Genomic DNA, 18,275 nt, shown 5'->3' with positions numbered 1-18,275 from the left:
TCTTCCGTCTTATTTTCTGCCCCCAGTGATGATGTAACAGACTGTCCTGCTCTGTTACCATAGTAATGATGTGTAACTGCCATTATGGCACATCACCAAAACGCTGGCCATACTGGATGCACTGCAGCCAAACGTAGTGAAGGTCACATGACCGGCTCAGGCAGGTGCAGGCCATGTGATGTGGACATGTGACCAGCGGCCATCTTCCGTCCTGTATCTTCTCTGCACTGAGGAAATTAACGGATTGATTAAATTCTTCATTACAGTCTATGACATTAGCATTTTTCTGTTAACGGGAGCAAAATTTTAAATAACAACTAATTACACATTAGCTAATATTTTACTGAATCATTTGTATATGAATTATGCTGATTCCTGGAATACTCCTTTAACAAAAAATGAAAATATGCATAATATATGGAAGAAACACATTTTGTAGTCACCCCCATCTATAATTATCAGCATTTTCTTTCCTGTGGCCAAGTGATTATACTCTATTTCAAATATTTCATATTATCATTTTCTCTATTTCCATCAATGACTGTGAATGGCATCTTTCTATTACAGTGATTTACTAACATATTTCCATCACTCATTTTTCTTCCATGGGTTTTTACATATCATTATATCAATCTATATTAGATACACGACCACATTGTCTTCAATAACCTATCTCTATCCATCATCAACCATATCTTACCATACTTCTCTGACACCCTCCATGGTCATCATATATTTTGGTTTCTCATTATCTGCTTTCATTAACATACCTGCATACAGGTTACCAACCATAAATAATGAAGACCTTTAGCTCATCCCCGTAATGCAGTAGGACATGACAACGCATGTTCCCATGTCCCATGTACTCAAAGCATATGAGGACATTTATTTACTTTAAAGAACAAAGTGGAACCATACAGACTTATGATTGAGGAAAAAGCAGCAGCACTCCATTGTAATCAAGTGGAACAAGTGTTCTCCTTATGCATCAGAAATACATACATTGGGGCACATTTACTTACCCGGTACTGTCGCGATCCAACGGTGCGTTCTCCGTCGAGGATTCGGGTCTTCCGGCGATTTACTAAGGTAGTACGCCCGATGTCCACCAGGTGTTGCTGCTGCGCCGAGGTCTGTCGGAGTTCGCCGGAGTTCACCGTCCTATCTTGGGTGCAGGTAAGCGCGTGTCAAACAACACTTTTTTTTAAAAAAATCCTCATTTTTTCCGAATCCGTTGGGTTTTCTGACGGCCACGGCCCCCAATTTCCATTTCATGCATGTCGGTGCCGATGCACCACAATCCGGTCACATGCGCCAAAAACCCGGGGCAATTCATGGAAAAATACGACGAAAAATAGCGATTCGGGTCCTTAGTAAATGACCCCCATTTTTTCAACACTCAGGCCCAGATTTATCAAAAATAGTGCAAACTACACTATGTGCAGTTTACCTGTAGAGGATGCAGTGTGCGACAGATTCAGGAATTGTGGAGCCTGTTCTTCATGCATCTGGCACCACCTGGACTGCTCCAACTTTTGATTTGACTGATTGGTATGTTGTATGTTAACATGTATGATTCTTAATAGACAGAATCAGTATGGAGAACATTTGAATAACATTCAAGTTCAGTTGGTTTATCACACGTGTCTTGTTTTAGGGAGATGTTGGACCCCCTGGACCTGATGGACCTGCAGTGAGTACTGACCTAAACTTATCTTTCTTATCTTTCTAAACCACAGCGCTACTTAGGCATGGGTTCATAAGATCCTTAAAGGGGTTGGCCACTCTTTTACAATGAGCACAGAAGGTTTCCCCTTCCCCTGCTCCTTCCGTGCCTGTGATTACACAAGCAGAGGTAGGATGCATAGAACAGGGGGTAGAGTGAGATGTGTTCTGCACAGTGTAACACCCTGTGAATCTGCAGCACTGTGGGGCTCTGGTAACATTCCCCGGGCCCTTCAGGGTCATTAGCATTTTATTAAAAGTTGATTTTAGTATGGAGACCATGCATACGAAATATAAGAAGATTAACGCAGTTACAGTGCCTAGATCTATGTGTACGTGTCCCTGGTTTATCATGCTTGATTTTGATGGTGGATTTTCTTTAAGGCTCCTTATAATTGACATTGACCTTAAGGAGATCTATTCCCCTGTCCTACATTAACCACCATGTAATGATTCTAGCACATTGGAGCAGGGAAATATTCCAAACCGAACAGTTTTTCATTTCCTCTAGGATACTGTCTCATTCTTGGTGAATAATGATGATGATGGGTTCCTAGAAGATAGGTCTTTCTTCACCAGAGTTAAAGAGGTTTATGCTATTCATACACATTAGTGGGAGCCCATAAACCACACCAGTAGTGCATTCTATGAAAAAAAAAATTGTACCTATCATGTTAGTTTTTGGCAAAACAATTCCTGTTTGGTTCAAAAGCTCTTTCATGCATTGATTTTCTGTTCATTTTCACTTGTCCATATACAGTAGTTTTATGTAAAACATAAAACAACGTAAAGACGTGGCAGAAAAGTGACATGATCTTTTTTTTCCGCATTCCACAACAATTTCTGTGTGAAAAAACACTGGGCCAGATTTATCAGTCTATTTACGACAAAATTCTGTCATAATTTGCACTAAAAAACTATCAAGGGTTCTAAGACACTTTCCAACTGGTTAGGCAAAGGGGACGTAGCCTATGGAAAGAGGAAACGACTTCACTTCAAAAAATCAGTGCACCAATAACTCATTTTTGTCCACCAGTTAGTCAAATATCCTTAATGGGGCATATTTACTTATGTTTCCGCGGAGTTCAGCGAAAGTGCATAATGCACTTTGCCGCGATTCACTAAGTTTGTGTGCCTGATTATCCTGCATGTGTCGCTTCCCCACTCAGGTCCGACAGAGTTCACTATCTTTTTAGTGGTGCATCTAAGTGCCTGGGCTTGTGACACAATTTAAAAGTTGAATCTCGACGGCACGCCCCCTAAATTGTGTCGCATGGAAGCCAGCGCTATAAAAGGTCACGTGCACCAAAATCCCAACGCAGACACTTCTTAAATACCTGTGTAAGCCCCGAAAAAGGTGCAAAGTAAGACGAAAGTGAGCAGAGCGACCCTTAGTAAATGAGCCCCCCTGTTAACATCCTAGGCTATAGGCCTAAATACACTGCCATTAAAGGCTGATTTGCAAATGACAATTGTCATCACGATTTGCTAATTTCTGGGCAATCATTTGGTCAGTATTCACAAAGAAAATTAATTATAAAACCATTGTTTTGTGATAATCATCAATTGTGAGCCATAAAGTGAACCACCATTCTATTTCTGTTTCTTCTAATCTCACTGCACCAGAAGGTTCCAGAATAGGAGGGACTAAAGAACATTTACCAATAGAGGATAGTCTGGGTTGGGCCTGTTATTCTTATGACCCTTAATTTTGCCTCTATGTACGTACTCCCCAGTTTATGGTCAACTTAAACACTATCCCAGAACTAATCTAATAATGTATAAAATTACTTGTTGATAGTTGATTCAGTGATTTTATTTTTGTTTTCATCTGTAGGGGCGAGGACCACCCGGACCGCCTGTAAGTCTGACCCTTAAACTGATCAGCAACAACATATCTTATGACCATGGTACACTGTACGAGTAGCGTTGTTAAAGTATTTATTACTAGGATATTACAACGAATGCTAAGATATGGTGGTGTACTAACAAATATACTGGGGCATATTTACGAAAAGCAGTGCAATCTGTACTATGTGCAGTTTGCCTGCGTAGTGTGCAGGGGTCACCAGATTTATGATTTATGTCGCCCATTCTTCATGAATCTGGTGCTCCCTGCACTGCCACTTTATTTTTGGTGCACCTTTAACATGGGGCGTGCAACACACGTCTGTCAGACTTTGCATTTGAAATGTGGCGCATGGTCTGACTGAGCACCGGAACACCCCCTTCAGTGATGAAATTTGTGTCGGGTGAAGAATAGAGCAGCCACGCCACAAAAGGGTTGCGTGCGACATAGGTGGCGCTGATACTTCTTAAATACATGTATTTAATACATGTTTTTTTGGAATATTACGCCTCAGTTCGCAGTGTAACCATTGTGTGTTGTTGCATCTTATTTGTTATTACAATGCGCCTTTTTACAGATGTTTGCACCTTATTTAACATTGATTTGTGCCTATATGGGCACAAAACATCCCATTCATGACCATGCTTAGGAAAGGCAATGGCATGATTTGTGCATTTTTTAAAATTCACAAAAAAAACCTTTATTTGAATAAGACAGATCAGGCGCAAAAAGTAGATTCACAAAAGGTGAAATAATAGCTCAGGGAAGAGGGAAATAAGATTAATGTCCCCCATTGTGTAGCTTCTTCAGTGTCGATCCGGAGGAAGATAAAAAAAGACCCATAATTCGGATCAAAATTAGCCTTTAGTGAAAAACATTTCTTTCCAACTCCAAATTTGTCCAAATAAATGTCCTATCGCGAAAATCTAGTACCCATAACGTGATGTTTTTAATATAAGGCATCCAGGCACAAGCTGAAATATTGCTGTTGTAATCTGTACCATGGGTAAATAAACCTGAATTTGCATACACTGCTGTTTTTTTCTTGCTGCTTTGTGACACATGGGCTGTGTGTCTGATGTCTCAAAATGTTTATAATAATAATTCCTTAATTTGTATAGCGCATGCGGATTACACAGAGATCTTTCCCTGCCCCCAATGGGGCTCACAATCTAATTAACCTACCAGTACTGAAAGAAGAAAAATAAAAAATGACCAACAAAAAAAATTATATAATGTACAGTTATGCTTCTTTATGGACATTCTTGTGTGAAGATAGGGACCTGGGAAACGGGCCAGGTTGAAGGCTACAGTCATATTGGGACTGGATCCCATTTCACTTTGCTGCCTTATATGTACTTTTCTTGTTAGAGTTTTAGGTGTGCGTGAAAGAATGGGATGTATTAGATAGCTAGTGAACAGTCAATTATTAAATAATTATTTTCTGTAGCCCTACTACTCATGATACCTTCTTTTCTGTTGGCCCCTTACATATAATCCTCACTTTTATTTATCCCTCCTCCTACTTATGATGCCCTCCCTTTATGTACCCCTCACTTTTTTGCCCTGTTCCTCCTCACATTGTGCCTCCCCTGCCCTACCTCTGGGTCATGGTAACTGGAAGGAATCTTTTTCTTTTGACATCTTCCTGCATTTGGGATTCTCTTTTTCTTGTATTTTTGATCCCCACTAATTTGTGTACTGTTTTTCAGGGTCTCGCTGGGCCAAGTGGATTACCAGGTGGTAAAGGACCCCAAGGTCCTGCGGTAAGTTTCTGACCTAAGAAACATTGCTATGAAAAGACATTGGCAAGTACCAAGCAACATCAATATGACCTAATGGACTATGTCTTACATTTTGTAATTTGGACCTAAGGTTTAACATGTAAGATATTCTTATGAAATATACTCTAATTATTCTTATCTTAATAATAAAAATCATATCAAAGTGAAGCACTATACAAAAAGTGTTTCAATGGTACAAGCTTCCCACACCATCCTATTTTATAGCCATTAAGAAACTTTTTGTTTTGTTTGATATTATTGTTTATTTTAAAGGGACCCTCTGGACCATCTGGACTTCCTGGGCCCCCAGGCCCACCAGGCCCTCCAGTAAGTTCTCCACATAACACACTGTGTACGTTAAAACAAGAATCAGACAGGATTAATACTTATCAATGCCCAATGTACATTAAACATCAAGGTAAATAGCGGTAAGCTCAGTCATGTGTACATATGCAAGTTCTTCTTACAAGCTTTTGCTTGCAGATTTATATTCAATACAGCTCGTATCCAATATAATAGGAAGCTGATGATCCTGCCAAAACTGTCATGGGCATCTTAATTCATAGAACCATGTATGTAGGATTGATTACCTATGGATGATCTCACTATCTATTCTTCATGTATTCCTTGTCATCTCTTACTGTAGGGTCTTCCCGGAGTTGTTCCTGATGGCAATGGAGACTTGCAAGTAAGCCCCTTAACTATGCATTGGGTTGTATATTTCTTTATCTTTTTTTTCAGAGGACAAAGAATGAAACTACACTATTGCAGTTTAAATCCTTCAATAAATTTCTCAGTCTTTTGTATTTAGTATTTTTCAAACCCCCTAGTATAGACTCCATGTATTATTCATAGATGTATTACTAGATTCCTCTATACCAGTGATTAGATTCCATTGCCTCATCCTGTCAATACTGGGATGTTGTCAATGACCACATCCAATTAAACAATTCTTGACCAGCCAACCATATTTCATCTTTATTAAAGGGGTATTCTCGCATGGGCAGTCACATTCAGTTTCACTAATCTTCCATTTATAAACATTTCTTCAATTGGATGTTATTAAAAAAAATGTTCCTGTGTGAAGATAATTTCTCATAAATGTAGTCATTCTGTCCCTTAGAAACGAGATGGCTTCCTCGGTTACGACCACGTCACACTCTGGCAGCGGTGGCCAGACATGAGCTATTGAGTCCTGTCTGACCTCCTGGATTCAGCAATCATTGCCACAGGACGGCTGTGGGTCATGTAGTAAATCCCGGATATTTCATATACAAAAACCTTTTGTTTCTTTGTGCAATCCCTCCAGCAGACGTGGTCGTATCTGAGGAAGCTATCTCGTTTCTAAGGGACAACATGACCATATTTATGAGAAATTATCTTCACACAGAAACATATTTTTTAATAACATCTAATTGAAGAAATGTTTATATATGACAGATTTATCAAACTGAATGTGAATGCCCAGACGAGAATACCCCTTTAACCATCGATGCTGTTCCAGCAGCTTGAATACAGACATATGTTTATATGGAGCTTTGCTCCGCTACTTTAGTCATTAAACTCTATTTAAATGAAACATAAGTGCTTTAGGGGATGCTACCAAAGCCGGTCTGGGTTTTCTGGCTAATGCATGCCCCCACAAAGACAGCAGACAGCAGGAGGGGAGCGCAGAGGTAGCAGGGACTCAGGGAGGCAGTTACTGGTGCTTCATGGGGCATGTATTACCAAGATAACCTGGAGAGGCTAGGGTAACACCCCCCCAAGCTCTTGTGCTTCATTTAAATAAAGATAAAAGCTCTGTTGATGACTAAAGCAGCATAGCAAAGCTCTATATAAACATATGTCCTATGTGCACAGTCATTCAAGGCTCAGGGGTTGACCCCTCTCCATACAGAGCAGGTACACAGCAGACACATTATGGGGCACATTTACTTACAGAGTCACCGAAATTCACTGAAAGTGCATTGCCCGTCTTAGTGATTCACTAAGATTGCGCGCCTGAAATCATGAATGTGTCGCTTCCCTGCTCAAGTCCCACATCTTTCACCATCTTTTTTGTGGTGCATTTTAAACACAGGGCGTGCAACACAATTTAAAAGTTAAATACGGCGTTTAGTCTGAATCAGTCGGAACGTTTGCCGCGCCCCCTAATTTGTGTCGCATAGAGGCCAATGCAGCTGCGCCAGCAAAGGGTCACGTGCATCACAATCCCAGCGCAGACACTTATTAAATACCTGTGCAAGCTGTTTTAGCCCCAATAAAGGTGCACAGTCCGACAAAAGTGCGCAGCGCAACCCTTAGTAAATGAGTCCCATTCTGTTAACTGTGGCAATCAGTTCCAGAACCAATATTGGTAGTTATCCTGTTAGGTGCTGTAACACCTAAGCAGTGGCGACACAAGGGTGTGCCTGATTAGGCATGCTGATCACTTGCCATGGCAGGCAGGTGCCCCGCTGATACAGGCATTTGTAGTGCAGGATTTAATAAAACAGAAGTATTTTCACAATTTACTGCAATACAGTTGTATTACAGTTATACTGAATTGCGATAGCAACCCCCACTTTCCATTTCAGACAGCTCACTCCAGATTTATAATTTAGATCAAGTAGATCAAGATGTGGCAAACAGGTGTAGCTTTTCCAAGATTAGCAAATTTAGTGCCAAAATAAACCACATAAAATAAACCGCATCATGATTGTTCTCCGATGAATCAGTGCAGTTATGTGACCATATTAATGACCACTTTCATTAACAAGGGTATAAATTAGAACCTAGAAATATTCTCATTACTGCTTCCTATGGCAAAAAGGACAGGGAATTGGAAAACTTGTTCTCTAGTCTTCCCATAATGCCTTTAGATAGGTATATATATATATATATATATATATATATACCTGGAAGATAATTGTCATTGTTCTTTTTTACCTGCAGTCATATAATACTTAAGATTTATCAAGTTACCATTCACAATATTTTCTCTTCATCTGTGATTATAACATGTATACTCTATAACCAAAAGGTAAAATTGATCATGTATGTTTCTTTCCTAGTGTCCAGCTGTTTGCCCACCAGGACCCCCTGGCCCCCCAGGAATGCCTGGATTTAAGGTAATTTGCAAAAGTTTATATAACTCTTCAAAGAAATTCAAAGAAATACTTTGTTGCTGTCCCGGAGCCCATTGATGAAGTGCAGGCAACAGGTATTTTTGAGGCTATTGGCTAAGCCTTTGTAAGTGTCATAGAGTCCAGGAGATCACCTTCTAATCTCTGACAATGTAACAGGTATTGGACAGTTATCTACATTATACTTATTAACCATCCAGAAAAGCGTCGGATACAGTACAAATGGCCAATTTTGAGTACGAAAATCTACCCTCCCTCCATGAATTAAAGGAAATCTTCCATCAAAATCAAGCCTGATCAGCGAGAGTTACTCATAGATCTAGGTACTGTGACTGTGGTAACCCTTGTATATTTGTTATCCGCGGCCTCTTTCCTTCTAAATTAAACATTTAATATTATTCTTATGAGCCAGAAGGGCTCTGGGAGGCATTACCAGAGTCCCAACATGTTGTAGCTTCACAGGCTGCCCTCCTTCCACTGTGCGCTGAATCTTTCTAACTGAGGAAATGGAGGGTACAGTGTATAAGCATGTGAAGCTACTGCACGTAGGGTAATGCTCATAATTATAAAAGTTGATTTAAGAAGGAAGGAGGTCATGGATAATAAATAAAAGGATCTATTAGTAAGTGACCCTGGTTTATCACGCTTGATTTTAATGGTAGAAGTCGTTAGTTGTGTGGCCGGCCTCATGTTTAACATTAAAGAACCAATCTGCTATGTTCACCCCAATTATATAGGTAATTCTAATAAAAGTGAAGGTCTTAGGACTTCCTGCTATCGTAGGACTTCCTGCTACAGGCCAGAGACAAGAAAAATGAAGCAATGAGGATAGCCGGTGGAAATTATGTCCACTTACTATTATGGGTTCCCTCGAGACAATTAATGACATCATTCAACAGATTGTATTTGATTCTCTGGAATTACTGAATTCATCATTTGATCTGCTGGATCTAGGTTCTCCTTTGTTGTGTTGTGTTTTATACCGATTTCTTACCAATATGATTTAGATGGATTGATTGAAGGTATTAATTGTCTATTTTTTACTTTAAAGGGACATACAGGACATAAAGGAGAACGTGGAGAACCTGGAAAGGACGGTCAGAAGGTAACATTGTGGGTTTCCAGGGTTCTCTTTTGACTGGGATATGGTCACATGAATGTAGGCATTGCAGTAATGTGCCTAACTGCATGTTTTGCTCTATATCAGTTGTTATGTCCCAGAAGGCAATGCTCAAAATCTCCCATAAGCCCAAGATAAACCGAATAATAGTTATCTTTTTTTTGTAGAGTGCCATCATATTCTGTAGCGCTATACAGGTTATGGGGAACATATCCAAATAAAATTAGACACACAGAGCAATAACATGGTCATATGAAACAATAGGAGTTAAGGCCCCTCTTGCTAGAGCTTACCTTCTATGAGGATGGGGGGGGGGGGGGTGACACAAGGAGCATAAGAGCTTGTACAATGGTCCAGCTATTCTTTATAAGGAAATTGAAAAATAATTTAATAATCTAATGTCAGTGGGATAGCAGAGAAGTTTGGTATGTGGTGTTTGCCGGATAACAGATAGGAGGAGAACACAGGATGGGTTAGTAAAAGAGTTGAAGATTCATGCAGTTAGGTAAAGTGATAGGATTTCCTAAAGAGATGGGTTTTAAGAGCACATTTGAAGCTTTGGAGGTTGGGTATTAGTCTGATAGTCCAGGGTAGGGCATTCGAGAAACGCTGCAGCTCTGGAGAAGTCCTGGAGACAAGAGTAGGAGATTTGAATTAAAGAAGAGAATAATCTAAGATCACTAGCAGGTTTAAGAGCACAGGTTAGGCGATAGACAAAGATGAGAGGGGAGAAATAGGGAGGTGCAGCATTGTGCAGAGCTTTGTGGATAAGCGTGATTAGTTGGAACTGTACCGGAGGTCCCCAGGATACGTACAGGATAGGTTCTGTAGGTTTGTTCTTAAGTTGAATTTGTATGTAAGTCGGAACTGTATATTTTTTTGTTCTCTGTGACAATCGGATTTAAAAAATGTTGGATTGTCATAAGAACCAGGATTAACAATAAAGCTTAATTACAGACACCATTTATAACTGTTATAGCTGTTTATTGTAGCCTAGAGCTAAAGTACAGTAAAATACCAACACCCAGAGGTCCGTTTGTAACTAGGGGTCGTTTGTAAGTTGGGTGTTCTTAAGTAGGGGACCGCCTGTATTTGGAAGGAGACAGGCAACCAGTGCAGTGACTGGCACAGACTGGAAGCATTTGGACTGAAATAGTTAGAGTGACTATTATAGTTTTAGAGGTTTTAATTGTAATGAGTGGATTCTAGAGATGTTATTTATTAATACATAGCTCAGACAGGATCTCAATGAATATAGAGATACAGACTTGGCCAGGGAAACTTTTAGCAACAATGGTACAATGTTTTTGGTACATTTAGTTAATATTATGAACCCTCAGGGAGATGGTGACTTTTAGTAACAGTTATATATTTAGATGTTTTTGGTACAATTAGATGTTATTATGAACCCTCAAGGTGCTGGGGCTCTGCCGTTATTGTGACAATCATGTAGCTGTGTCACAGATAAAAGTAGATCATTTTTATGTTGATCTTCTGACTATTTCCAACATGTTTCTTACTAATATGTAATGAAGAAGAATTGGTGGGTTCCTCATCATGTCTACATGACAGTAGGGACTACTAATGTGTCCATGTTTGGTGCAGTAGAACCAGTTAATGAGGGCAGTGGGCCAACAACATGAATGAATCAATGGATGGAGTGGAAAGTAATTACTCTATTTGTAATTTGTCTGCACGGATTATGACCGTGGCTTCTATAAAAGCCTTGTCCATTGTGACCTTTCACAAGAACTTTTCCCCATGGCTCATTTATACCCAGGTTTGTTGCTGTGTTAGTCATTTGGTCACCACATGTGGAGTTAATGGTAGATCTTTGTGCAGTTTAATTGCTGGGAAAGTCTTGTTTATTTATTCAATGTTCTTTGCATTGAGTTTATAACTAATTTGCAACCTTAATGACATTTTTAAAATTCCCTTAAACCCACTAACTGTGTATTTCTTGCAGGGTGAGGCCGGTCCTCCTGGGCCCCCGGGAATCCCTGGGAGTGTAGGGTTACAGGTAAGTCAAATTATCTGGTAAACTAATTACTGGCAGAGATATACATAGTAGTGGTGTCCAAGCCTCTAGTCATTGTCATGTAAGTAACTAAGTGTCCATATATTTGTTTGTGTAGGGCCCAAGAGGTGCAAGGGGCCTAGTTGGAACCCAGGGACCAGCAGGAGACAGGGTGAGTACCACATACAGTGTACAGTCAATCAATTTTGTCATAAATCAGTTCCAAAGCCAAAACCATACATGTTTTTTATTCAGCGCATTGGTAACTTTTAATGTTTCCATTTTTTAGGGAGACACTGGATTTAGAGGACCACCTGGGCCACCTGGACCCCCTGGAAAAGCTGTAAGTATAAATCAAGTATTTTTTAAATTTGTTTTTACATAAGGCAGACTAGTAAGCAAAATTCTGCATCTACACGTTATGCGCCATTTCCTTATGCCATTTCCTGGCAGCAGACACCTTTTACCAAATTCCACCTTCCTCTTTCCTCTGAATTACCCACTACTGATTATATAGCAACTGCCTACAGAGCCACAAAGCAGTGTTATAATAGGTGACTGTTTCATGTGGATATAAACTTCTAAATTGTATATTATACAACCCTATTCACATGCACTGGAGAATTCCCATGTAGATTTCACAGAGATGAAATTCACCTGCAGTAGAAATCTGAATGTACAGATGTACTATGTTTTAGAGATGGAACTCCTGACTTTTTCTCCGGCTTGTAAGAGTGGATAGAGAGCCAACTATCACAAGAAGAAACATGTTTAAGGGCCTCATGCTGGCACTTTTTCCAGCAGTTAGCACACGCCCCCATTTCTTACTATGGGATCATGCACCCAACCATGGATTCCATGACCCTGTTCAGGAGCCGACTCCCTGAGCTGCAAAGAAGCAGTAGGTCCGATTTCTGGCCATGTTTGCAGCTGGAGCATAATTACTAGAGCAGCTCCAATGGTAAATCCCTCAGGCCACTCAATGCTAGATCTCTTCTTCTAAAGAAAGCATAAGACAGGTTATAGACAAGATATTCACTAGACACATTTTGCTTAATAATTACTTATGTGTCACTAAATAGCTAAAACAAAAACCCTGGAACGATATAATATATATCAGTAAACTGAATAGACCCTTACCTTCTCCCTCATAGGGTTATCATAACATTTCTAACCCTATATTTTCTATAATTTAATAAATTGCTAATTTATTTGTCTGTCATTTTAGGGGGACCAAGGAGTAAGAGGACATCAGGGATATCCCGGACCTAAAGGTGACACTGTAAGTGTTTTGCTTCTTTATGGGTTCTTGGTGGTATACACATCTGTCTGCACCTACATCCCCACCCCAATTACACCATATTCCATAATACTCTATAATTGGGCTAAACAATAAGCATTGGTTCTAATTTTTGTAGTAGTATAAGCAATATCTATGGTAAATGAGGAGTCAGGGCCAATGTCAATAATAAAGCATCTTCCCAGTAGAGAACCACAAACACAAGAACCATTAGGTTCAATGCCCAACTTTAACCCACTGTCCTCTCTATATTTCTGGGGGAATGTTCTTACACATATACTACACACCTTACTAAGTCCAAGTCATAACTGTGATTCTAGGGTTGTTTCATGTTTGACAACTTGTGTTTTCTCTCATGAATACAGGAATATTGATCAATTTTACATTTTTATAGGGCAAAGCTGGTCCCAAGGGTATGCCAGGTGGTCCTGGTCCCATAGGAGAGCCTGTAAGTAATTAAATACTGTTGCCACTTAGGTTTGAGGGACAATCTTTTGGCTATTGGATGCAATATGCATTGGGCTATTTGCTCTGGACGTTTTAGATGGTCAGTTTATTTGCCTTTACACTATTATCTTTTTTATTCGTCATTTTTAGGGAATGCCAGGAAAGGATGGTCGTGATGGGACCAATGGCCTGGACGGTGAGAAGGTTTGTACTGATGGGGATGATAATAAGTCACATGTTGGGAGACTTTATAAAGGTTTAGAACTGGTCAACTTATGAAATGGTGACTTTAGATGTGCAAACAGAAGGTGGTGCTGGCAGTAGCAGATTATAATATGGGAATTTTAAGCCGCCACCCAAGGCCAATGGCCACCCAATTTGAACTTCAAGTGGAGGTGCAGAATCCTAAAGTAGCTTTGCCCCTGGTACTCTATCCTGGTATTGTAAAATTAGACTTGTGGGGGGCTTGTGCAGCCCTAGATTTAATCTGCCCCGGGTGCTGTAATAACTGGACTGCATATAAGTCTAATTATGTTTATTACTACAGATTTTTTATTTTCAGATCATTAAGAGACTATATTCCTAATCATAGTAACCATGACATGTAAGTTCTTGCCTCTTGTCTTCAGGGTGATCGTGGAAGGCCAGGAGTTTCTGGTGAGAAGGGGCCTAATGGACTGCCAGTAAGTATGTCACATTGCTATGACCCCTTGTAGGGTAATAGAAATAGAAAAGCTCCTTGACATTGTGGGGCAGGTGGGCCTACAGGATCCAACAGGGTCACTGAGGCCTTGAAGTTAGCTTATAACTCTAATATTTAACAACAGCCCCAAAGCTAATAAATGTTCCGCCACATATAAAGGTAGAAGTAAATGCATAGAATCATCATGGCAGTGGCACCAGTGAATAACCTGGATAGCATCCAAGGTGACCCAATTAAGATAAATACTGTGTATCAATAAGAACACCCAAACCAGGTTACAATGATCACAATACATAGCAATGTGTGACAAATAAGAGAATACACATGCAATTCATTCATTCAGTGACCTTAGGGTGAGCCTCCAGTACTGATACAAAGATATCATTACTCATAGACCTATTACTTATTTCTTAATCATCTATGTTTCTGTATCATTAGGGGCTTCCTGGCAAAGCTGGGACAAAGGGAGAGAAGGGTCAACTGGTAAGTGTCATTTATGGTTATATCCTATATACCACTTGACAAGTTTAATTTTTTATTGCAGAGAGATTACATTCTACAAATATTATTCCTCTTTCAGGGCAGCCATGGAGAATTGGGAGAAGCCGGCCCCTCTGGAGAGCCAGGTATTCCTGTATGTATCCACCAAAGCCCAATGCATCTGTCTAATACCAGACAAACAGTAGATAAGTTCAACCTCAGATAATCCTCATCATTCTCATAATCTTACCAAATGTATCCCGAAACTGAAATAAGAAGCCGGAGCAAAGAAGGACCCATGTTATAGAGTTGTAGTACCATGGCATTTGGTTGTCGTAACATGTTGTTATTCTTCAAGCCAAGTAATGAGATTTTTCTTATGTTTCAGGGTGAAGCTGGACCTCCTGGAGAGAGAGGAGAAGCTGGACCCAGAGGAGTATCTGTAAGTAGACTTAATGGGAGAGATCTATCAATCTGTCTAAGCCAGAAAACTGGAGTAATTTGCACCTGAAACTCCCTGCGTCACATTTATTTAAGGTTTTAGACTATTTTTAGACTGTTTTCCGACTCCTCCAAAGAAGGGGAATGTGGACGGTAAAAGGGGTGTGTCCTCGCAGGAAATCGCCCGAGTGTCAGAAAATTTAATATTGTGGTGCAGCAAACTAGACCAACTAATAGGAGTGGGAGTCAATGGGGGGGTATATGTACGGTCGCAAGCTGGAGTTGTTATAATTATATCTATCTGGTTTAGGGTTCATAAAATTAATTCCACTATACTACAAGTGTACTTGGTTCCATTTTTATATGGTGCTGGTTCAAACCATTGTTTCCCATGGTAGAACAGGAAAACAAACATTAGTTCTCCTCCTATAAAGTATGCTGTACAGAAATGGGATTCTGGTCAACTACAACTACATGTCCAGTGCCCCCTGGGACCTAAAAGAAGTTTCATGCGCTTCTTCAGTCACCTGGTCATCACCCCCGGGTAAAGTGAAATGTATTTTTCTTCACAGGGTGGTGTTGGTCTGCAAGGATCCATTGGAGCTCCTGGAGTGCGTGGTTTCCAGGTAAGTGATTTATTACTTCATGACAGAATACAACTTAACATATTGCTTCTGTCTCATAAGATTGACTCCAAAGCAGATGGGTACAGTATAAAGCTTTACCTTATGCCATGCTCCTATAGCAGTGGTGGCGAACCTATGGCACGGGTGCCAGAGGTGGCACTCAGAGCCCTTTCTGTGGACACCCGGGCCATCTTCCCAGCACACTAGACAGGACTCGAAGAATCTTCCTGCAGTTCCAAGCAACTTAAAAGATGCTGCTTTCAGACATATTTTGATACTTACTTCACTACTCGGGACTGTAGGAAGAGGAAGAATAAATAGACAGGGCTGAATTATCTTTGGAGGACCTCCTGCTGGCCCCTACAGGTCTACAGAAGGACACTGGAAAGAAGCTAAAATGATGCAAACTTTCCATCTTTCTACTGTGTCGCTGTCCTCAGGAGGCCAATATGATTGTTGGAAGAACAGGGAGCAGTAAGTTACTGCTTTAATTTTTTGTTGGCACCTTGCAATAAATAAGGGGGGTTTGTGTGTCTTTTTGGGCACTCGGCCGCTAAAAGGTTCGCCATCACTGTCCTATAGTATTAGGGTGTCAATGATACGGAAGAAAATGGAAGCAAGTCTACAGTGGGGTTGTATCAGGTATATACTACGGTAGCTTCCGCCAGGCCCTGTTGCTTTCTGGATATTATAAATTGCAAAGGGTAAAGGTGGTGAGACAAATTATGCTTCAAGTTACACCTCTGGTCCACTGGATGACAAGAGATCAAAATCTTGAAAAAGTTCTATGAGAGTAACCACAATAATGTGTAGTGTATAGGATCTCACATATTACCAAAAGGAAATTGTAATAGTCTGTAGAAGGCTGAGGTGAGATATGATTTCTTTATATACGGTAACTATGTATTCGGTTGGAATGAAACCCATTGAAGTAAATTATTTTTGTAACTACTGTATGTTACTGTACAGTTATCACATTTTTTTTTTTCGTTTATCTATCTTTAATTCAGGGCCCAAAAGGCAACATTGGTGACCCTGGTTTGCCTGGACCTACTGGAATCCGTGGAGGATTTGGAGAACGGGTAAGAGTATTGTTAGATTAAAGAAATTTGACCATAGATAGATAGCTAGATAAGTGCTAAGAGCAGAAATAGAGCTACAACTTCATCTGGAATATGAACAGGATTGGCCTCAACATGATGTGGAAGGAGATGAGCTCTGAACAGTTCACAGTCCATTAATTCAGACTGACCAGCTGTGACACATGGCATACTCGATTTGTGAGATTATCCTAATCCCTCACTCATTAATTCTTGTTAATTGGTGACAAATACAGCGGGTAGCGGATACACACTGTGCAGGAATGTCTAAAGGAAGCCATGGCTTAACCTTATGTTCTTTCTTGCAGGGTCCTGTTGGTGCTGCGGGCCCCAAAGGCAACCAGGTGAGAATGGCAATAGGTTGCAATGTTAATAAGAAACATTAGGAAACTCTGTTGTCTTCTGTGAAAAAAGAGTAGCTTGACAAGAATATAGACAGAACATTCAGCACATACAAACCTCCTATACACAGGTCCCACCCAAAATACAGGCACACGGGTGCCAGAGGCGGCACTCGTAGCCTCTCTGTGGGCACCCGGGTCATCACCCCAGAATGAAGTTCACCAGACAGTCGAATTTGCCCTCCTCCGTTCACCTGTGTTGGTGTCCTTAGGAGGCTGAACGATTGAAAGTCGCCAAAGAACAAGGAGAAATAAATTACTGCTTAAATTGCTGTGCTGGCACTTTGCAATAAATAAGTGGCTTTTGGTTGAAGTTTGGGCACTCAGGCTCTAAAAGGTTAGCCATCACTGCCCTATAACAATATCAAACTAAATGATATCCTATTAATGCCATATACCATTAGACTGCTCTGTGACAATGACTATGGATGCACCATTATATAACACAAATATTTTACATCAAATAACCTTCCCATAAGAGCCTCCATTACACTCTGTCCCCATTACACTATCACTGCATCAGCATCAGAATGATCTTATTATGGTCTCCTTTACGTCTAATTTATATTACTTATTTTTAGGGAATTGCTGGATCTGACGGCCTTCCAGGAGACAAGGGTGAGATGGTAAGTAATGGAGCACAGAACATATCCTTATATTAAAAGCATCACTGGTGCTATTTTAACTTTTCCATGTTCAGAAGTTCTGTACAGATGATAGAGACACATGGTACCTTGTCTTCTGTGAGCTAAATGGTTGATGTAGTCTATGATGGCCTCTATATTGTATGGGATGTAGAACATGTCTAAATATCTTTGACAGTGGAAATCACAGACACAGCTCATTTTTTTTTACCTCTTTTATAGGGACCATTTGGCCCAGTCGGACAGAAAGGAGAGGTAAGAGAATTTTTTCTTAATACAGAAACCTGTAAGTATTATTTTATTATTTTGTTGAAAGTATTATTTTACTTTCAACAAAGTTTTATTCAATGAGAAAACAAGAAATTGCCTTACAATTGAACAGGTTGAAAAGAGACCTCTTGCAGGAGGAATATTATAAGTCAGTTTTGTTGGATACATAGGCAAATACTGTGTCATAGTAAACAGTAAAGCAAAGGGGAAAGGAAAGATAAGGGGGGAAGTGTATAAAAATGT

General features: G+C 40.1%; 1 protein-coding gene across 1 annotated transcript in view; it reads left to right on the top strand.

Moving 5' to 3' along the window:
- The window catches only part of COL9A3 (collagen type IX alpha 3 chain), a 46,630-nt gene that overhangs the window by 21,134 nt on the left and 7,221 nt on the right, over positions 1 to 18,275 (top strand). The window contains exons 6-27 of the mRNA XM_072110941.1: positions 1,658 to 1,693; positions 3,563 to 3,586; positions 5,287 to 5,340; positions 5,632 to 5,685; positions 6,005 to 6,046; positions 8,412 to 8,468; positions 9,535 to 9,588; positions 11,570 to 11,623; positions 11,739 to 11,792; positions 11,910 to 11,963; positions 12,849 to 12,902; positions 13,315 to 13,368; positions 13,518 to 13,571; positions 13,997 to 14,050; positions 14,509 to 14,553; positions 14,651 to 14,704; positions 14,939 to 14,992; positions 15,564 to 15,617; positions 16,628 to 16,699; positions 17,026 to 17,061; positions 17,700 to 17,744; positions 17,985 to 18,017. Coding sequence (XP_071967042.1) covers positions 1,658 to 1,693; positions 3,563 to 3,586; positions 5,287 to 5,340; positions 5,632 to 5,685; positions 6,005 to 6,046; positions 8,412 to 8,468; positions 9,535 to 9,588; positions 11,570 to 11,623; positions 11,739 to 11,792; positions 11,910 to 11,963; positions 12,849 to 12,902; positions 13,315 to 13,368; positions 13,518 to 13,571; positions 13,997 to 14,050; positions 14,509 to 14,553; positions 14,651 to 14,704; positions 14,939 to 14,992; positions 15,564 to 15,617; positions 16,628 to 16,699; positions 17,026 to 17,061; positions 17,700 to 17,744; positions 17,985 to 18,017 — 1,092 coding nt within the window. The remainder of the gene's footprint in view (positions 1 to 1,657; positions 1,694 to 3,562; positions 3,587 to 5,286; positions 5,341 to 5,631; positions 5,686 to 6,004; positions 6,047 to 8,411; positions 8,469 to 9,534; positions 9,589 to 11,569; positions 11,624 to 11,738; positions 11,793 to 11,909; positions 11,964 to 12,848; positions 12,903 to 13,314; positions 13,369 to 13,517; positions 13,572 to 13,996; positions 14,051 to 14,508; positions 14,554 to 14,650; positions 14,705 to 14,938; positions 14,993 to 15,563; positions 15,618 to 16,627; positions 16,700 to 17,025; positions 17,062 to 17,699; positions 17,745 to 17,984; positions 18,018 to 18,275) is intronic.

Source organism: Engystomops pustulosus, chromosome 6 (genome assembly GCF_040894005.1).
Source record: "Engystomops pustulosus chromosome 6, aEngPut4.maternal, whole genome shotgun sequence".
NCBI lineage: Eukaryota > Metazoa > Chordata > Amphibia > Anura > Leptodactylidae > Engystomops > Engystomops pustulosus.
Note: the sequence above shows the minus strand (reverse complement) of the source record. Positions and strands in the feature narration are given on the sequence as shown.